General features: G+C 31.9%; 2 protein-coding genes across 8 annotated transcripts in view; both read right to left on the bottom strand.

The window, feature by feature from the left end:
• The window catches only part of LOC119077031 (cGMP-dependent protein kinase, isozyme 1), a 29,710-nt gene extending 18,641 nt beyond the window's left edge, over positions 1 to 11,069 (bottom strand). For both annotated transcript variants that reach the window (XM_037184154.1, XM_037184155.1), the window contains exon 1: positions 10,810 to 11,069. The gene's annotated coding sequence lies outside the window, so the exon portion shown is untranslated. The remainder of the gene's footprint in view (positions 1 to 10,809) is intronic.
• A 4,492-nt stretch (positions 11,070 to 15,561) lies between these two features.
• The window catches only part of LOC119077027 (neuronal acetylcholine receptor subunit alpha-7-like), a 52,903-nt gene continuing 46,526 nt past the window's right edge, over positions 15,562 to 21,938 (bottom strand). For 5 of the 6 annotated variants that reach the window (XM_037184142.1, XM_037184141.1, XM_037184145.1 and 2 more), the window contains exon 12: positions 15,562 to 20,214. In XM_037184142.1, coding sequence (XP_037040037.1) covers positions 20,062 to 20,214 — 153 coding nt within the window. In that variant the 3' untranslated portion in view covers positions 15,562 to 20,061. The remainder of the gene's footprint in view (positions 20,215 to 21,938) is intronic. The other variant, XR_005087733.1, reaches the window with a different exon arrangement.

Here is a 21,938-nt window from a genome sequence, read left to right as displayed (position 1 = left end):
TCAAACAAAGTCGGTCTCAAGATGAATTTGTCGAAAACGAAAATCATGACAAACATGACAGAGACATTAAAATTGAACGAGTCGACAGTTACGCGTACCTAGATCACAAATTGAAGTTGGGTCTGGACAACCAAACTGCAGAAATAAAACGCAGAATTGGTCTTGCCTGGGCAGCGTTCGGAAAACTCAGGCTAATTTTCAAAAACAGTAGTCTGAAATGTAAAGTGTTCGATTCGTGTGTCCTTCCTATGCTCACAAATGGAGCGGAAACGTTAACGTCAACAAAAGCTTTCGAAAATAAACTAAGAGTGGCACAAAGAACCATGGAACGGAATATGCTTGGAATTACGCTCAGAGATAGAATGATAAATCAATGGATTCGACAACAAACAAAAGTCGTTGATGTCATGGAAAGACTAGCGTCTTTAAAGTGGAGCTGGGCGGGACATATTGTAAGAAGGATAAATCAATGGATTCGACAACAAACAAAAGTCGTTGATGTCATGGAAAGACTAGCGTCTTTAAAGTGGAGCTGGGCGGGACATATTGTAAGAAGGACGGACGATCGTTGGACCAAAAATATCATGAATTGGAGACCACCTAAAACAAGACCTAGAGGTAGACCACCAGAGAGATGGAATAATAGTGTAGAGAGAATTGCAGGCACAAATTGGCAGCAAGTGGCAACGGATCGTTCGCAATGGAAGAGAATTGGGGAGGCCTACGTCCAGCAGTGGATAGAAAAAGGCTGAAAAAGAAGAAGAAGAAGAAGACACACAGAAAATCTGTTCTATTGAACACAGTTAAAAAATGACAAAGTAGAATTGATAATAGTTATTTATGTTTCAAGAATTGTATGGAGGTATATTATCGTACTATATGTCAGATTGTCAATCCGAGGCGAAGCCGAAGTTGGCAAGACATCGTGTGCGATAATATACCAAAATACGATTCGTGCTGCATACAACGTTTTGTGTAATGAAGAAAATGAAATAAATACCGAAGATAATCTTAGTGTGATTCCATGAACACGTGGCCTTTATCGCACTAGTGCAAATCCTTGCAAATCCTTTATCGCACTAGTGCGATAAAATACGTTCATACGACATTGCACACAGGCGGCGTAAGTTGCAAATATCATCACTGAATTGCATAAAAATTGTGTAATAACCTCATCTCCGTAAAATTGGCCATCATTCAATCAATTCAATGCATAATCATTTCTATTTCACAAAATTCAATCAGATTTCATCTTCTCTCCACTGCAGCATACAATTTATATTAATTTATAATATAAATCCCAGCAAGTGCACATTTCCTTCGGTATGGATATCGTTGTGGATATTAAATTCGCTAAATCACATCTTATGGTTCTACAGAAGCGGACAGATCACATTATATATAAAAATCAAATTTGAACTTAAATTAGTTAAATGGCGAAGCATATCCGGCTATGACTGTGATTGAAATTGTTTTGTAAAAAGAAATTTGATTGCTAGATGAACATCGTCGTCTTGTCTTGTTAAATGAGCAAAAGACTATTTAACAAATCAAATGATCGCTCAATTGATAAGAATCAAATTCCTGTATTGCGTTCATTCCGCATTTAATATTTGAAAAGCGGCACATACACAACCAGTCTACCAGTCGCGAAAATTGTGCTGAGTTTATTTGTTTCCGTTTTAATTTAAAAATATATTCCACAATATGGATCTCTTAAAATTTATGTTCCTTCTCTTATCTGAGTGTAATTAACATACATAAAATGTTATCTGATTTAACTGAAATATATGGTAAGGTAATCACGTAAGATACACATATATACTTATATGGTATATCGGTATGGTAACAGTAACATATGTAGATATTTGTTGAAAAAGAATATTATCTTGAATCGAATGTTCCAATAAATAAAATGTCAGCAATTGGAGTTTAGTGGTTAATTATTATTACGAGCTGATATCGCATTTATTGGTCTAAATTTTAGTAAAATTTATGACAGACACTAGTCGCGTCTCGCGTCTAATAAAATGAAAATTGGCTGATAAAATTTATACGTTTGGAGAGTGTGGGAGAAATGGATTTAAGCTTCGGATTAAGTTAATAATGACCGAGGTAGGGGTGCCCAATTTTCTAACCCTTTATTGAAAAATCTAAAAGATGTTTTTCGTCATATATCAGTACATGTGACAAGCGAATAGTAAATTAAGAACCAAATCTACAAATATCCACATTGCGCTGGAAACAACTGACTTCGCTATGCAGTGCACTGAAACTAAGTGATTTCGTTACTCAACCAGATTAAAGTAAACTATGTCCATGATAATGGGATCACTTTACTAATCACATATACAAAGAATCATTATCAACCGAAACCTCTTTCCAGGCAAATATTTAACCACTGACCATAACTTCAATTTATTTCAATAAATAATTATTGTCTGGGGTCAACTAAAAATTATTGTTGTTTACACTAGTCATAATCACCTCTTGTTGGTTGTGGTACATTTAAGTTATTATTTGTTCAATAGACCACGTTCTTTGACGCTGCTATTAACGAATGTACCGAAAAGCATGTGATCATTAACACTTTTACGGTGTGATGTACCATGTAACACTGATGAACCGTGATTCTTTTTATATAAAAAAAATTGGATGAAAATTTTGAATTCGGAACAGAAACCAACGTTCAGTATACACCACTTTCCTCAGTCAATTTACAGTAACTATTTATAATGACAATATTTCTCACTAAACACAAAATCGTTATGTAAACAGTTTATGTTTTCAGGCAATTGTTTTGTATTATGAAGAATGAAAATTTTTACAAATTATTGAGCTCCCTTAAGTGGAAAATTTAAATAAAAATAATAAGAATTCACAAACTAGCTGATTAACAAAAACCAGTTGTAAATGACTATAAAATCTTGTTCACTAATCGTTCACTATGCCACCAATGTCCAGTTTAAGTTTAATATTTCTGTAAATGCGGAAAAATCACAAACGAACCGAAAATTAAGGAAATTTTTTTATCATGAAACTTTCGCTTCACTATATATCATAATCAACAAAAAAAAATTGAATGAAAACAAGATCGTTTCCACACCGTATAGCACACGTTACTGAACATGATGAAGAAAAAAAAAGTAAATTTGCTGATTTTTGTTGTTGTTGTTGGTGTATTAGCTAAGTCATATGGTAATAATATGAAAAAGTGTACGTATAAACGGTGTTTTCCGTATACATAGTAATACGTGATGAATAAAATTGCGGCTTTGTGCTGTATGTTTACGTTTTCGTCATACGAATGATAACGCTCAACTTTATCTTAAATTCAAATTAAATGCTTTATGCATGCGGTTTACCTATTTCATTGCGTACGGTACTGTTGGTTGCGGCTTTCGATTCTGTTAAAATCATATCACATCCACTAAACTAAGGTAATTGACCGTGATTTGCGGATGCGAAGAGCTGATCTTGACTTGTTCACGTTTCCTTTCACATGTAAAACATTGTATGTACCACTAGTCTTGATCCGTTCGGATCGGTATTATGTCAAAGGTACGGTGTTATGGCCTTTGAAGTTGTCACCTCTTTCTGAAGAATAAGACTTTGTCAGATAACAGATTAGGTCCTTTTACATTCGGCTATTGCCGCTTGCAGTACGACACTTAACGCACAAACGCTTTTCTACCAAAGTTTTTTTCAACGGACTCCTAGCTTTGTTGCTTAAGAGTGATATCGCCAAAACTTGAACCAATTTGAAGACAAGGGTTCGGCGATCCGGGCGAGCTATAGCGCGTTGGATTCGTCTTTTAATTCTAGACAATACGTATCTTTTCCTTTTTTTATTAATTGTGTACTCTTGGTGTAAATTGGTAAAATGCAGGCACATGTCATAGGGTGGGGAAAACACTTTTTTAGTATTAACTCGAGGTAGACGATTTTTTAAAAGTTGAAATGTTGTGCGAGTGTGCGCCTCTAAAAGACCTATCATTAGAGTATAGGCACGAGTTTGTTTTCCATACAAACTTTGATGATTTTTCCAAAAATCAAAAAAAAAAAATTTGAAATAAGCTAGTTAACACCACATTTTGAGGCGGTTTGAAATTGAAATTTTCAGACAAACGGAAAAAAACCACTCTAGTGAGTATACACAAAGAATAATGGCATTGTTCGTTCCTGGACTCATGATATGATCACTAAATGCAAATAGCATAACTTTAGGATAATTTTTGATCACAATCAGACTTTAACGCCGTTCGTTGAACTCGAAATTATGAAAAAATTTGTTAAATTTGGGCAACTTTTTACTTCGTGCAACTTCCTGGCCTGCAACACAATTTTTCTGAGGTTTAGTTTACGTGGGATGATAGTGAGTGTGTCCAGCTACAACACCCCATAGTCGGTTTCACGGAAACGTTCTGTTGCAGGCCAGCAGTACTGTGCAAAAATCGACCATACTTTCATTGTTTACTCGCCAACGTACAGTGGTACCGACTCGTGCCTATACTCTAATGATAGGTCTTTTAGAGGCGCACACTCGCGCAACATTTCAACTTTTAAAAAATCGTCTCATCGAGTCAATACTAAAAAAGTGTTTTCCCTACCCTATGACATGTGCCTGCATTTTACCAATTTACACCAAGAGTACACAATTAATAAAAAAAGGAAAAGATACGTATTGTCTAGAATTGAAAGACGAATCCAACGCGCTATAGCTCGCCCGGATCGCCGAACCTTAGTATTGATTTTCCCCAAAATTGGTTCAAGTTTTGGCGATATCACTCTTAATGAAATGAAAGCTTGTTATTATACCAGTGGCAGTTTAAAGTCACTCGAAATCCGATATTGGTGCCGCATATTTAACATTTTCTTCGCTTTTAATTTTCGAACGAATTTTCCAACGGGTAAACTTTACGTCCATCCCAAACAAGGAATGTTTTACGATAATGCTTTGCTATGCATAATAAAAACATGTGACTCAATTTAAGTTATTTACAAACGAACAACGTAATATTGTTAAACTTGCAATTTGAATGTTTGTATGAGCTTCTGTTTCTTGATTGCAATTTAAAACAAAACGGAAAAGCGTTTTCCATCTCCGATTTAATTCTTGGAGGTAAATGTACATTTCGTCTCGTACATATGCATAGACGAAGAGCATATGTGAAGAAGAGCTCTATTAAGATATTACTTTAAAACTCGTTGATTTAATATGGGAAGCATAATAAATAACAAAGCTATACATGTCATGTATGTATACCATGAACGTCTAGCAGGTCGAAGTGTTTTCTACGACGATAAATTTTGTTATGAAATAATAAAATCTGAAGCAAAATATATGACTAAGTTTCACATTTTTTGTAATAGTAACCCAACAGCATTAGGTATGGTACGGAGCTCGTTCGCATAAATATATTTTTACGCAAGAAAACATGTCATATTGAAGCGGTAAAATATTCGACGAACTTTATCAGTTACCAAGCGGGAATGGAATATTTGGTTTTTTGTTTTGACGAGCCATAGAGGCACCAGCGTCAGAATGTTGATGGATGGTATGCGTTTGTTTTTCGAAAAGAACAGAACACACTGACGAAAACAGAATTTAGTGGATATGAAGTTTGACCTAATTGCGTTAGGTAACACATTTGCGTGTTATGTACTGTAACTGGTTTGTTAGAGTATCCGGTTGAACTAACTATTACATTGTGAGTAATGTAGGAATCGTTGATGGTAGATCAAGGTCACTGATTTTTCTTTTCAACTTTTACGACGGATTGTCCTATCTGGAAATTGCAAATCTACTTAGCGTGGTTTTTTTTTTAAAGTGGACCAGGCTCAGTCGGAGCTATTTTTTGGCGACACTTTGTTTACATGCCCAGATAGCCCTTGGCCCCAATAGTCTAAAAAAGCAGTCGTTTAGTTTAAATATTCTTTTATTGGCTGGGGAACTTCCACCAAAAGTCGAAAGTTGATGTTTTTTGTACGTGATTTACTGCTGCTACAGGCTATGGACATACATGTTTGGGGTTTCATTAGATAGGTATTGTCCAGGAGATACGGGGAAAGCACAGATGTCTTCCATGTCCTGTACCATTGTTCGAAAATAACAAAAATAATGTTTCAGTCAAAGGCCGGAAATTTTGGTGAGCTTCAAAAGGTGATATATCGTGCCTGGTGAATATTTATCTTTCGATCAGTGGACGCAGACATCAAAAACAGAATAATTCGAGTATTTTTCTAAAATTAATATTTTGTTTTCGTGTATAGGAACGCCATTCACTTTGTACCCAAAAAAGTATCCTAAACCTGTCACTACTAAGGGAAATGGGGAATCATTGTGAAGCTAGGTTAAGTCTGTATCAGGGCATCCACTGATCTAAAAATAAACATTCGCCAGGTGCGAGATATCAACTTTTGAAGTTCATCAAAATTTCCAGCCTTTGACTGAAACATTATGTTTGTTATTTTCGAACAATGGAACAGGACATGGAAGATATCTGTGCTTGCCCCGTATCTCCTGGACAATAACTATCCAATGAACCCCCTGAATAGCCTGTAGCGGCAGTAAATCACGTACAAAAAACACCAATTTTCGACTTTTGGTTTAAGTTCCCCGGGCCAATAACAGATTATTAAAATTAAACGACTGCGGTTTTGTACTATTGGGGCCAAGGGCTATCTGGTTATGTAAACAGAGTGTCGCCAAAAAGTAGCTCCGACGGAGCCTCGTCCACTTTAAAAAAAAACCCTGTTAGCTTTTGAGAATGTTCAGAAATTCTGCGAACATATAAATATTAAAATTGTAACCTGCAACATCCTCAATAACAAAATGTATTATTTCATTTGCTGAAACATACATTTTGCTATAAGAAATAGTTAAAATAGTTATTTGTTCACAGAGGCAAAAGAATTGTAAATTCATTTTGAGGGTGTTGTTTGTGACCAGAGCGTAGCGAGTGAAATTTCCCAATTTTTCCCTAGGTCAACACAATTTTTTTCATAACAGCTGAGGTGAGAAATGATTTTTTTCTCGCCTGCGTTGTGAAAAAACATTAATCAGGCCACATCGTTCTTTTTGTCAATAAAAGATACCACAGCCTAGCCGTCCATAAAAATCTGCTGACAAAGTACAATAATGCTATTCAGTTCTATACTTTTGAAAAAAAAAATGGATTACGTGACCTAAAAGACTCGGGATCAGATAAAATTTACATAGTCAGAGATTAATCTGTTTACTAAAAAAATGTTTGCTTGCTTCTTGCTAATTATATTACTTGGCTCGAAATTAATATTTGCTTCGCGTCACGTTTAATTACTTAAATTGTATCAATGAGTGAGTATTATTAATAATAATTTCGGTGGCAATGATAGTATGCACATGATAACTACATTTTTGGGTGTGTGAAGCCTGTTACGTAAACATTTTTTACAGGTGCAAGATTCAGAAGATTAATTGAGTTTTCAACAAACGCTCACACACTCTTCGATTTTACAAGAATATCCACTTGAATGTGTAGCACACAAAAAAAAAGTTTTCTGGATCGATTTCGTACGAATCACTCTCTCGACAACAGATTTTCATATGAAATATGTTTATCTTTAATCATCAGAACTTTGTTTGGCGCCCCATCCTTTTTGCCTACCCTAAAGTAATCAAATATTGCCTAATCGTGTACTCTTGAACATCTTAAAAAGTGTCTTGTCGACAAAATGCTAAATAATTTCTACATTTTAAAAGTCCATCAATTTACCATCAGTTTATCGTTTCGCAGGGGTACGTGTGTCCTTCACCAGAGTGAAGGCTATAAATTCGTTTCAATAAATAATTTGCTCTATATGCGGAACCGGTACACTGTCCTCTGTGGAGATATTTAAATTTATGGTTGGTGTTGTGGTTGGTATGGTGGTTCGGAAATCAAACAAATGTTTTATGACAAACGAAATTGTTTGGAAATGCATTCTGATCAGGACAGGACGCTGAAGTGGATGTCACTTTTGATGAAATACAATTGGCAAATGGAATTTAATATGGAAATAATGAAAATATGGAATCAATTTGTGTCCGAATTTGCATTTATTTACTATGGTTAATTTCGTGTCATGCCATCAACTTCCTCAAACGACCTGTACATCATGTACGGTATAATAATTAGATCTGTCGTTTGATACAAAGTCTTTGACTTCATTAACTTTAACACACGCGTTGCTATTTAAGACAACAAGAGATCACAGTTTATTTCAGTCGTCATTTTCGTTAACAGGCTAGAAGTTTAAAAGGGCTTTTAACAAGTAGTCACAAAAACTGCATTTTTATAAGGAGAAGGAGAATAAACAAGCCATTTAAACAGTACCAGCACAGAGAGCTTGAGACAATCAGATGATAGTATTTGTTACAAGGAGCGAAATTTAATGTTATTTACACTCATGTCAAACGATCAAAATTGCTTGTCATGTGATTATTACTCTCGCCACTCAGCATCATAATATGCAAAATTTGCAAACTTTAGATGCCTTTGTGGCATAAAACGTCGTATGCAACTCGATGCAAAGTACTTTATTAGGCTCACGATGTGCAGTAATAAAGTACTTTGCATCTCGATTGTATAAATAACTATTATGTAATCCATGGTGGTAAACTATATCTTCATTTTTATCGACTTTTTCTTCAGTGTCTTTCTTTCTTTGATTTTTATCACATTATGGAGATTGAGAATTACAGTAAGAAAAATGTTAATGTTTAGAAGGAGCGCGCAATAGCTTATACTATGGAAAAGCAATTACCATTGACGTCTTTTTTTTAACTGTATTACCATTCTTATCTATTTCATAGCTTATATATATGCGAGACTAAATGTCCGGATGCGATATAATTACTGGATACGAATACCAGTAGGGAAGAAAATAGAATTTCTGCAAGTCATTGCGTTTCGGGTTTTTCTTTGGCATGGCATAGGAAAGCATGAAAGTTCAGAGCTTGTATAAGTGTGTAGACATGATCGTATAATATAGTGGAGTAAGTACAAATTTGTTCAAAAGGAAATGCTAAAGATAAGACCCCATAAAGTTAGTTATTAATTTTCGTTGATATGGCGTGCATCTATGAATATATTACGTGAGTTGTGTATTATACAGAATGTGAATTGAATGCAGAAATAGTGCCCAAAGCAATACTTTTATGTTTAAGTTTCTCCGTTACATTGGAATGTATTGAATTACAACTTTGGCTTTTAGAAGGATTTCCACAAACTCACCAGCACATCCGCTACCGTTCGCATTTACATTTAATGGCCTGGGAATACTTAGTCATTAATTATTTAATTCCATTTTTACCGAAAAAAAACTCCTCATTCAGCAAGAGTTCTCAAGGTTTGTAAGTCGGAAGTAAATTGCAGCTTTAAAAATAATTCCAAGAGTCTCTCATTATGAAAACACAACTTTTAATAACTGGAACTATTTTATGAAAATAGATTTATGTAACCGAAAAATGTATGCGATTTTTTCCGTTCCCTTGAATGACATTAAAGACGAATATATATGTCGCTACAACTTGACTCGAAACCAATTTATATTTTTCAATTTGACGACGAAAAAAAAAACTTTCTTGTTTGTTTATGTATACAATGTATACACAGGGCTTTCATGAAAAATGCAAAAAAAAAAACCTCCCCACTTGTGTGCTCTTTTTACAAATCAAAATACGCTCACTTCAACACAACATTTTTTTTCCTCGTAATGTCGCAATATTTGCATTTTCCTTGTCCTTAATTAATTGAGTCGTATGTTAACTATATCAACACGTGACTTGGTATGTTGAGATTATGTTAGTATGTATTATCGTAAGAAAAGTACAAGGTTGGATGACAAAGAAATGAAAATAATTTAGTGGCTGGTCGTACTACTAACTCATTCTTTGCAGGCTTAAATCAACATATTAAAAAGAGGAATTATAAATGATGTAGGAATTTCCGCGAATATATTGTTACACAAGAATTACCAAAACAAATGTTCTGTATTTCACTTGCAGAAAGCAGTTCTCAATTTTCCAGAGTTAGTATAGATACATGTAGTCCTGATTGAAAGTTGTACCGATATAACTCAACTTGCAAGTTTAGACTTATCGTTTTATAAAATTGGTCAACAAAAATTATGCTACAAATTGGGAAAAGACAAAAATCTACCAAACTTGACGATAACATATTACCATGTGTAGCCTTCATCTCCCGTCATATTATAAACACTACACTCGATATGAAAAGACAATGTTTCATGTAACATTAAAAAATGAACCGCGAGTAATAATTTAATTCGCACTAAACTTTTTGCAGATGAGTTTATCCATTAATCAGTGCCTTTAACGCATATCGTTAGTGGAATTATCGGAGTCAATGATTTGTCTTTATATCAGTTATTTTCCCAATTCAAGGACTTACCTCGTTTTTCACGCCCTCCAAACTTATTTATTATTTTTTAAATAAGTATGTCGGGATCAAAGTGAAGAAGGGTCTCTAATATAATTAAATAATAATTGAAATCGGCTTCGCCTCGGAACGATAATGGTCACTCGAAAACTGGATTGTACAACATCTATCGTTATATAAATTTAGTTCTTGGAGCTAGTTGCTCAAGTGATTCAAAACATCACCGATCTATAGCAGGGAGACACGTAAAAAAAATCTTACAAATATTTCCATCGTTTCAACAGTTTCCAGACCTTTTTCTTAATTTTAATTGAATCAAAAATTCCAAAATGAAAATTATTTTCGTGAATAAAAGAGACAATAGAAAATGATTTATCAAACTTACCAAATCTTAACTTGCTTAACTCTATCTCTCGTACAAGAACACTAACAAAGTAATTTTGTCTGAAACGTCCTAGACGACAAACATAACACAACTGACTGAATTCCTTACTGAAATGGAAATGATTAAAAATGTATTCCGTTATATACCGACCAAAAACTATTTTTCGAGTTGACCATCGCAATTTTGATGACATAGTAAAAGGTCTAACATTGGCCTATAAATGGAAAACGATGAATGAAAAACGTATACACATATTTCCGTGAACAGTCACAACATAAGACGGTAGTTTATTTCTCGATTTCATGTTTAAGTGTTGATATATTTTTAGAAACGAGAAATGTAAAAACACACAACTTCTATTTACTATTCTGGGCACTCAATTTTTTTTCGGTTATACTTACTTCGAAAGTCACGCCATGCATTAGAAAATCCATTGCAAGCAAAAGTTTTTCGTCTGGTTTTTATTTATTGATTTTATGGCACGAAATTTCTTTTTTAGATATTTAGCACCTATGGTATTTTAACTAACTCTACGGGTATAATCTTGTGTTTAATTTTTAACTAGATGTTTTCTTTGTAAACGGATGGACATATCGAATGTTTTTGATTTTATCTATTTTAGATCGATATCATTTTATGAAAGGACTATGCGTTCCCAAGTCAATGTCAATTTAACTGCGATAGAAAATTAAGAATAGTTTTAAACTTTGGTCAATTAAAAAAGGTAGTGCAGTAATTTGCTTCCGGTACCGGCTTCTATTGCTCTAAATAGTCCCTAGTAGTTTTTGCCCTGAGTATTTAGGAGCTTTTCCGTTCAATTGTTTATTGACTTCGTTTGGAATACTGGTTATTGGATGATCTGCTTTATTCTGACAAAGCAAACATTCGACAATGTGTGAGGTAAGGTGTAAATACCGCTAAAATGTTGTGCCAAGTTTTTTCAAAAATTTTGGTATAATACCAACGTTTGAGAATATCATAATCCTGCTAATAATGCATTTTCCACATTTGTAAAAACTGAAGCGTTGACACTAGGGATGTGAAAATTAAGAATCTATTGTAGAACCACATTGCGTCATTCCAACTACGGATTTCGAAGGAAACCAGCTTGAAATGATTTACTGCCCGGCTTTTTTTGAGAATTAGTTTACTGTTGTTTATTGTAGCTAGAAACTTAAAGTTTTAAGAATTTTTAAAATTTTAAGAATTTGTACGACTCCAATTCTCAAAAATAGGCACTGTACTGTATCAATGAAAAAATGGTGGTTTGCAACATCTGGATGCATTTCGGACCTAGATTCGATCTGATTCATTTGTGACTCGAAAGTTAATTCGCTTAAATTTTGTATTGATTTATTTTTATCATTTTTTTTACATCATTTTTGTAAAATAATATATAAACTTACAAATTAATTGATACAAAATTCAATTTATATTTTTCATGTTATTTAATTTTCTTCTTTTATATCCATGTTTGTTTGCTTCTTTTTATTTTCGGTAATATTTGTTATGCAGTTATGAAAATTATGGTATTCATTTAAAAAAAACTAATGTCCTTTCCATTTTCTTTTTGTTAAATAAAAAACCGTACGTGTTTGTATGTGTGTGTGGTGATTTTTAAATTTACGTTTTATTTGTTTTAATTATTGTTTATGTAATTTATTTTATTTATGAATTCTATCTTTTTTATTCTTTCCTTCTTTTATGGGTTTTGCTATAATATAATATAAATTGTGATATATTTAAATCTATAATCTCTTTTCTTTTTATTAAAAAAAAAAAACAAACAAACAATATACTTGATGATGAAAAACGTTCTTTGGTTTTTTTTTGTAAATTTTCATTTCTTTTTTATTTTAACAAATAAACAAAGTTATTACAAAAAGTTTTTAATTTTCAATGTAATAATTTAATTTTATTATTTTCTTTCTTTTCATTTTAAATTTATTTTTTTATTATTTAGATCTATTGAAGGTTTTATCGTGAAACGGGACTTAAATATATTTTTAATAGTAATTATAATTTTTTTCTTTTTTTTTACTTTTATTAACTACATGAAGTTTTTTTTTTCTTTTTTTTTAATGATGTGGTAATTTAACAAAGTTGGGCTTCCGTTTCTTTCTTCTTCTTCTTCTTTTTTCAATAATTTATGACCATTTAGTGAAAAGTGAAATTTATTTATTTATAAAGAGCTAACGTTTTTTTTTAAATTTGGGTTTCATAAAATAATTTATTTTTACAGAAAAATGTTCTTAAGATATGTTGAAAGTTTTTTTTTTAAATTTAATTTAATTTAAGATATTTTCCATCATAATTTTTTTTTACAAAAACCAAATCATTTCTTTGTTTATTTTACTTGTTAAAATTTTGAAAAATTAAAAATTTATTTTTGAATTACCACATCGTTATAATTCACTTTTGTTTTATTATAAATTGAATGAAGTAATTACGTTCTACTGATTGATCATTTTCTTTCTTTCTTTCTTCTTCCTTTTTTTTAAATAGAAATTTCAAGTTTTTTTCTTTTTTCAAATATTTTTAATACAAATTGGAAAATAATGTTTTCTTCTATTTCATTTTCTTTATGTATAAGTCTTTGTGCTTTTTCATTTATATCTTTAGCTTCTTTTGTTTAATAATAATATTATTTCGTTTTTTTTATTATTTTTCTTCTTCATCTTTTTATTTAATCTTAAGAATCAAAAATGATTTTACCAATTAAGCACTCAGTTAAAAGTGCAACTGTCTTTCATTTTCGGTATTTGCAAATATTTTTTCCTCGGGTAAAATTAAATAAACAAAAACAAAACGTGGACTCTTTGTAGGAAAATATGTCGATGGTAATGAACGCATGCATTAATAAACGAACAAACATTTCGAATTCTAGTACTGGGTCAACAGTGAAAATGAATTGAGGGCTAATTCTTTTTTTTAACATTTTTGGTTACTCAGAAATTATATCAGACGATAATGAGTTTCGTTTGAGAATAAAACATTATTTGTAAGAACGCCAAAACGAACATATAGGTCTACTTCTACGCCTCTTAAAATTCCTTTGTAGATCAAGCAAATAAGTAACCAAAGTTCATTAAACTATTTTCATTAAATTCCCCTTAAGCAAACCGAAGTTTTAACACAAATCATTTGATTGAGAATATAGTGTCGTTCTAGCGATTTGAATAGATACGATGCATCTTCGAGGCATCGTTGCTGAAGTCTCATATTTTGTATATTTTTCTTTTAAACGTAGGCGATCTGCAGTTGAAAATGTGTTTGGATTGGTTTTTGTTATATTTCCATTATTGCAACTCAATCAGTTTCGTTTTTCACTCCTTTGACAACCACCAGTATCAGTATGTTTGTCGTCTAACCACCGAAAATGGTCTGTGTATATTGGGATTGTGATAAGTTTTGGGACGAGTGGTATACATTTCCGATCAGTCGTTGCTGCAATTTTTTTATTTGTAAATTTGCAGAAAAAGAAAGAACCAAATCAAATTTCGTATAGAGCGAGCACAACTCGATTTATCGTTAGCTGATGAAACTTTTGTAACAAGTTTATCTATATAGCAGACATGAATAACGAAAACCATTTACTGTACACGCTCTAATCATAATTCGTGGACTGTCAATATTGTTCTTAATATAATTTCCTTGCGCTAGAGCCAGCTCTAGTCGAAACAAATTTCAAAACTATTTCTAGTGAAAATCGAGAAAATAAAAAAAAATCGAAAAAAAATGATTCATCGACATGTTAACGCAGCCCAAGTTAACTTGACGATGTATGAAGTTTTGTTTGATGGATATGGATACCAGCTTTTAGTTGTAATAAATAAAGAGTCTGTGACAATTTATTGAATTATATTTATAAGAATGAGAATTTCGGTGTTGCATTTTGTTTCATACAATTCAGTTGAAGTAATTTTGGTTTTCCAAGAATTTTGAAATTTTTATTTTCTTTTCAAATTTGTCTAATAAATGCACAATCTTATACACTATATTAATATACATTATGTATAATATAGATATATTAGATCCATCAGTTTGAATAATTGCTTGATTAAATATTATAGAATTTTATAACAAATTCATAAATTTTTTTTCTTTTTCTTTTAAATTTTTCTTTATTTTCTTTTTAACTAAAATTACTTTCTTTTCTTCTTCTTTTTTTTCTCAATTTGTGTAATTTCCATATATAATATATATAATATAATTCATAACACCCAGAAATACGTCATTCATGTAAACAATTCAATTTAATGTAAAATTTATTAAGCTTTTCTTTTAATAGAAAATGATTTCTCTAGAATTTTTTTAATTATTTTAATTTGTAGAATTTTCATGTATTTTGTCATCATTTTTTTGTTATTAAATTCCATTATTTAGAAAAAAAAACGAAACTATTACATTGACTTCTTTTAAATATTTTATTTAGTTTCATTTATTTAAATAAAAAAATCTTCCTCATTGTTTTTCAATTTTTAGTTTTATATTTTTTTGTATCACGTTTATCGCCAAATCGACTTTTTCCATTTTAAATAGTTGTGTTTTGTTTAAATATTTATTAATTTAGTTTTAATACAATTTATAGTTTTTTTTTATAATTCATCGATGGATTTTCTTTTTTGTTTATTTTTTATTCTTTTTTCTTTATTTTCTCAATGTTCATTTATATCTCGTATATATTTCTTTAATGATAGATTTTAGTTTCATTTTTTGTGTGTTTATTTATCGTTTTTTTTATTTTTTTTTATTTAAATACATCAAATCAAGCAAATACCAAACCATTAACAATTTTTTTTACATCATTTTAAATGATTAACGATATAAATATGTATATCACAGTTGTGCTGTTGATAATTATTTTTAGTTTTGCTGTTTAATTTGGAACTAAGAAAATTTCAGTGAAACTACTCATTGGATTAAGAATGGGGAGGTGGATGACAATGTTTTGACAATGTTCAACGCAACAACATTTGGGAACATTTTTAAATCTCTGAATGCATAGCGAATCTACTCGTTTATGTTTGACAGTTAAAATAAATCAACCTGAAATAAGGTCAAGTATAAGCTTGATGAGACGAATTTTACGTTTATTTTTCACAAACTGCTAAGATAAATTTATCATCGACCCATGTTCAATTGGATCATCCATCAACAACTATGACAGAATTAGCGCCTAGCTTTGCGTACAGCCAAATATGTCTTAAACTGATGAAGTAAAAAATCTTTCATGAAAATATTTGGAACAAATGGTTTAACAGGTTCCAGTTTGGAAATTTCGTTCAATCGGATATAAGCGAAATTATTGAATTGTGTTACAGATCGATAATCCCGTAGAAGAATTACATATTTCCCAGATCTTTGAGAGTGTTACTATAAAACGTCCGCCGTGTTAATTATTTTTTTTTTTAAGAAAATGTGGCAAAACACAAGTGGTACCGTGGTAGAACAAGTTTAATGCATGATTGCTCAGACGATTATGAATTTTAGGTTAGATCTGATAGATTCGATTTAAATGTTTGCGTAAAATAGGAGCAATGAGAGTTCGTTTACATGTCATCTTCATCTTATCCAAGAAAAAGAAAAGAAATTTTCCGTGACCATAATCCACGTCGCTTATACGACAAAGTCTTGATTTCGATAACTTGGCGTGAATAAAAGCTTAATCAACAATTTACATTTTTGGTATCACCTGCATTCAATGACGCGACATTTTTGTTGTGTTTTTGATTCATAAGCGACAGCTTTTACTTTGTTTCACTAAAAGAGCAACAAACTTTCGCCTAAGAATCAAAAACATTAAAAATATCACGCGATTTGAATAAGATTCCGTAAAGTTACCTCAAGAATCGTCGTTTCGTGTCGGTTTAGATTTTATTCGCTACAACTTTTCGGACACAAAGTTAATCCGCCGCTAAGCAAGTGGATGGAGAGAGAGGAACTTTTTTTATTTCACACACTGTGATGGAAGTATCAAATTAGAAATTGAAAATGAAACATTTTCATCCAAGAAAATCGACATTGTTCTAAAATAAACTGTGGCCAACAGTGTATGCTTGAGAATATTATCCGACCAATTTCAATCTTTATTTTTGGTTCATTTTACTCGATTGGTTTGAATGGAAAATGAATTGCATTGTGTACCATCAAAATTAGGCATTTAGGTTCCATTATATCGTTGGAAATACACATTGTCCTATTTATGGTTTCCATTGTTTTTAGTTTGGATTTCGTTTTTTGAATTAATTTTTTTTTGCAATTTTACAATTTTCGAAATGCTACGAGGTACCCAATCAATCAATCAATCACTTACAATTAAATATAGGTGTGTTTCTTGTAATTTACACTTTTTGTTTGTTTGCTTTTCGGTTTTTCGCTTGTAGTTTAACTGTTTTTTTTTTGCCATCATTTGCAACTCTGGGATCGTTACAAAAATAAATAAATAATAATAATTGTTTTAATAACTCACAACAATAGTACGGTACCAACTAAATTTTATTTAGTTACTCCTCTGTTCATTTTTGATAACTCAAATAAATTAGCCGACGACATATTTGTGTATCGTTTACATATTTTTCGAATTTATTGTAATTTACACACTTAATTATGATTGTGCTATTTTCCGAGTAATATTTTTTTTTGTTTTAAGTTTTTGCTTTTTTTTAAATCGATCGATATTTTTAAATCATTTTGTTTTCAAGTCAATTTTTTTAATGTTTTTTTTTTCACTTCTTTTTTTTATTTATTAACAAATATTGCTTACAAATCATGTTTTTGCTCAAATTTGACTATGTGTTGTAGCAAAAATCTTACACAAAATGTTACGTCCCAAAACTTAAGACGAACTTGAATGTATTAGTCAGGTCGCATAACACACTCTTTTTCGTGAGCTGCTAACCCGTCCACGCTTCCAATTGTTAGTTAACCATCTAACTTATTTCTCAGCAAAGTTATGTTCGTAACGATGGAAAAAGTGTTTTCGGAAGCCCTTGACTAGCACTATTAACCTCACCTAAGCCCTAATCTCTTGCCAAGTCATAACTATTTTGTGGCATCAACTGCAAAAGTCACTTTCGTCATTTCGATTATCATCTTTCAAAAACAGCTACTTATCTATTACCGACAACGATAGTAGAAATAAGCTACGTTTCTACGGTCTATAAGCCATAGTCTTATTATAGGAAACCTCGGTTGACCTGTAGAGGCGCCACATTTGTTTTCAGTACTGCATTTTTTGCGCTATATTTTCAAGTGAAATAACTTCATACATGAAAAATGTCATAGCAGTCAAGTCAGTTCACAAAAAATAGAATTTAAGACGAATGTACTATAAATGTATTAGAATTGTGCGAAAATCTATTACGTTTGAGCTGTAGTTTCGAAAAATCATTCACTATAGCCAAGTGAATGTTAAAACAAACGAGGTACTAGATTTTGTATCAAACACTAGGCGATTCTTTAAACAACCACAGTAAACGATTCAATGATTATACAGCGACGCGCTTGCTGTTTCTAAAACTAAGAAGTATTTTAAACTAATATTGATTTTTATATGCAACAGTAAAAGAAAAAGTATAAAAAGACAAATGTTGCGTACCACAGTGGCTTTAATTTGATATCTGCTATCTAGACCCTATCGTGATACTAGATATCAAACTATATGACCCATGTGCTATACGACATTTTATCAGAATTCCAGTTACAAGAAATGAACATCGATGAGTACGATACACCACGAATTAATCTCGCTATTAAAAACTCATTGGGTCGCCAATAAAAGCGATAGACGATTAGAAAATGAATCAAGATCAAAAAAGCTGCCGTTTGGCCTGTTGTGCTAATTAGTTTTCTAAATACCACAATTGATCTCTCTTACGAAAGAAAATACCTTTGGTGACCATGAAAAAACCGTTTTAAACTTTGTATTGTTCAATAACAATATTTAAACTCAAACTTCTAGTGAGATAAAGTTTCGCGAGACTTAATTACTATCGCGAAGATGCCATCCAAAAACTAAGTTAACAACACTAACTTTGAACAGAATTGAGTTACGTGTCTTTCAACACAATGCATTTTACTCGAGCGATATCATTACCTAAGATAATTTTCGTTAATCATTTTACACTCGACGGTTAGTATATTAGCGTGAATTTATGTAATTTAGTTAACTCAATTGCGTTTTAATCAGCCCATGAAATAGTTTATTCTTCCCAAATAGCATGACATGAAAACATTAATTATATTTTCATGGAACTTATAAAGAACTTTAGTCGGGAGAGTTCGACTAAAAAACTAAGACATGTTATCATTGCTGGTAATATATTTCTCATAATATTCTCAGAGATTGAAGCCGACAAATTGGTAAACTCGACGTTCAACGTTAATTCCTTTATGCTTCTTATACATATATAACTCGATATTACATGGGTCTTTGTTTAGCAAAGGGAAAAAGCTTTACTATAATAATCTCTTTTCACCGCTTTATAGTTAAGTAATTTGTCTCCAAGTGACCATATAAAGTTATGCCACCTCTGGTTTGCATATCTCAAAAATTAGACTCTTGTGTAATTAAGACAACTAAATCCTGAACACTAAACAAACTGTTTATTCCATATATGTAAGTTCAGTATTCATATCTACAGATATTGTTCAAAGCACTTCTACACACGTTAATCATCTCTTTCGTGCAACAGCTACATAAAGTTAAGTTCTATTTGCAAAGTTAATACTTTGTAATTGCCGCAGCGCTTTAAAGTCCTTTATTTATTATAAATGAGAAACCGAATAATGTTTTCGGAAAATTAATCGGTTGAATGTTGAACATAAAGTAAGTGGTTTCGCTTCGAAAAATATATAAATACTTTACGATTGCATAAGTGTACATACAAACGTACATACGAGGTTATTATGCATGTATAGTACGATGAAATATAAATGGGAAATTTGTTAAAGATTTTTGCTACTTTTACAATTTAATTTCGGTAATATTCTTTTCCGGATCATTTCCAAACATACTCAAACATACAAAATATATGTCATGTATGCGCTGCAATTTAAATATTTTTTTTTTTAGTTTTCCATTTTAAATAATTTTTTCTATTTGTTTTTATTTCTTTAATGTTTTTTTTTGTCTTTATTTTCTTTTTTCTTTTAGTAATAATAAATTGATTTAAAAATTTTCGATATTAATTTAATTAATAACAAATTGATTTTATGATAAAACCAATAACAATAACCTCCCTCATATGGCTACGAGACAATAATATGCGGCGCCGAAAACAGTACAGCTATTGTTGCAATTATTGTGAACAATGTGAAAATAATAAGGCACAGTCTGTCGACGACCATTGCTGCAAATTTCCAATCACGTGCTACGTCATTATCCTCGTCATCTTTGCGAAGCTAGAAAAATTGTTTTATTATAAAGAGAGCAATGGTACAGTTACCGGAGACAACCGATAAGAAGTTGATGTTTGACGGTGAGACCGAGTTTTTAGAATCTGACTTGAGTACTAATTGTTATCATTAGGCATTCGTTCGGACATTATACCACAATGTAAGAAACTTGTTCCTTCATAATCTAGATGGCTTCAAGTATCATACATCTATACTCTTTTTCAGGTCGTCGTAAATCAACATTTTACACAAATGCGACGTGCAAGTATTTTGTCTCTGTAATTCACTGATAACATGAAATTGTTTAGTTGAATTTCCATTAAATCTTGCTTCTAAATTAAATTTTGTTTCGAGATGGCATTTTTCGAATGTTTACGAGTGAAGGTCGATGTTATCAACTAACCATTGCACAAACTATACATCCACAAAATGAACCTTGCCCTGTTAAAGACTGTGTGCAATGATAACACAATTAGTCAAATAGTCACACGATTCTCCAATTCGAAATTAGTTTGACTTTGGGCGTTACAATCGTACGACGTTAATTGCAACCATGAAGAAGTGTTTCGCTGTATTTATTTTGATGCTGTGTTTTGTCTCAATGTTGAGTGCTGGTAAGCGGAAAAATGATAAAAATCAAGAGAGCTTAACTTTAAAGATATTTTGATTTAGAACAAGAACGAAAATGTGTTAGTGGAAAACAGTACTATGATGGCTGTAACAGCTGCTTTTGTTCGGGTGGAAACGTAGCTTGCACATTAAAGTATTGCACTGGGCCCGATGGACATGCCTTGCCGAGACGGCCGCCTCCAGCAGACTTCTACGAAAATTAACAAAGAAAGATTGCACCGATTGTGTGACCGTATTGAATAAACCTTTCGATTTTCTATCAGTCGATATAGATTATTTGAGGTTTAAGCTTTTGAATTTTTTTAGTTTCGATTCATAATCCACTCTGTAGACTTATTTCTTAGTGTATGTGTTCTCTGGAAACCATTCATTGGGAGAAGATGTAGATAAAGCAAAACGAAATGTTAACTCTTTTCTCTGTGAATCGAGAAGAATTTTGAAAATTTAAATTTCCTAGCTGAAGTAGCACCCACCACATAGAAAGCTTTTCATTTTTCCACCGCAACTACTTCCTGATGAAGTGAGCGCCTGTAATTCTGTCACGACTTTTCAATAAATTTTCGGAATATAGTTCATAACAACGGGTGTGCATTTTGTTTAATTTTTCATCTTTGCATAATGCACATTAAAATGTTGTGCTTATTGTTCAACATACCATTTTACAGTGGTTTTCATACCCATTTACATTGTGTTGCCGACAACAACACGAACATTTAGCAAAATATATATTCGACTTGAACTATGGTGCTTAAAATATAAATGCAACCACAAAACCAAAATGAATAAATTGAATTTTCAGTCAGTTGCACACGACCCAATCTGATTATCAAGACACTTTTCTCGTTACACAAATGAATTTATCGCTCATGCACGCCCCTTATCTTAACAGGAAAGTAAATTAAAAGGAAATGTAATTCGAATTGAGAATAACAAAACTTTAAAAGTTAGCCACGAAATTCGGAAAATAAAAAGTTTGAAGAGCGAATTGATGGGTGGTCAGCATGTTAAAAAATTTATACCTTCGAGCGAAATCGTGAATAATGCAAAGGGGGTTAAAGTGTACGGATGTATAAAGTTTCGTTGCGGATGTGATTCGTTTG

This window comes from Bradysia coprophila, unplaced genomic scaffold (assembly GCF_014529535.1).
Source record: "Bradysia coprophila strain Holo2 unplaced genomic scaffold, BU_Bcop_v1 contig_232, whole genome shotgun sequence".
Taxonomy (NCBI): Eukaryota; Metazoa; Arthropoda; class Insecta; order Diptera; family Sciaridae; genus Bradysia; species Bradysia coprophila.
This window is presented reverse-complemented; position numbering and strand designations above follow the sequence as displayed.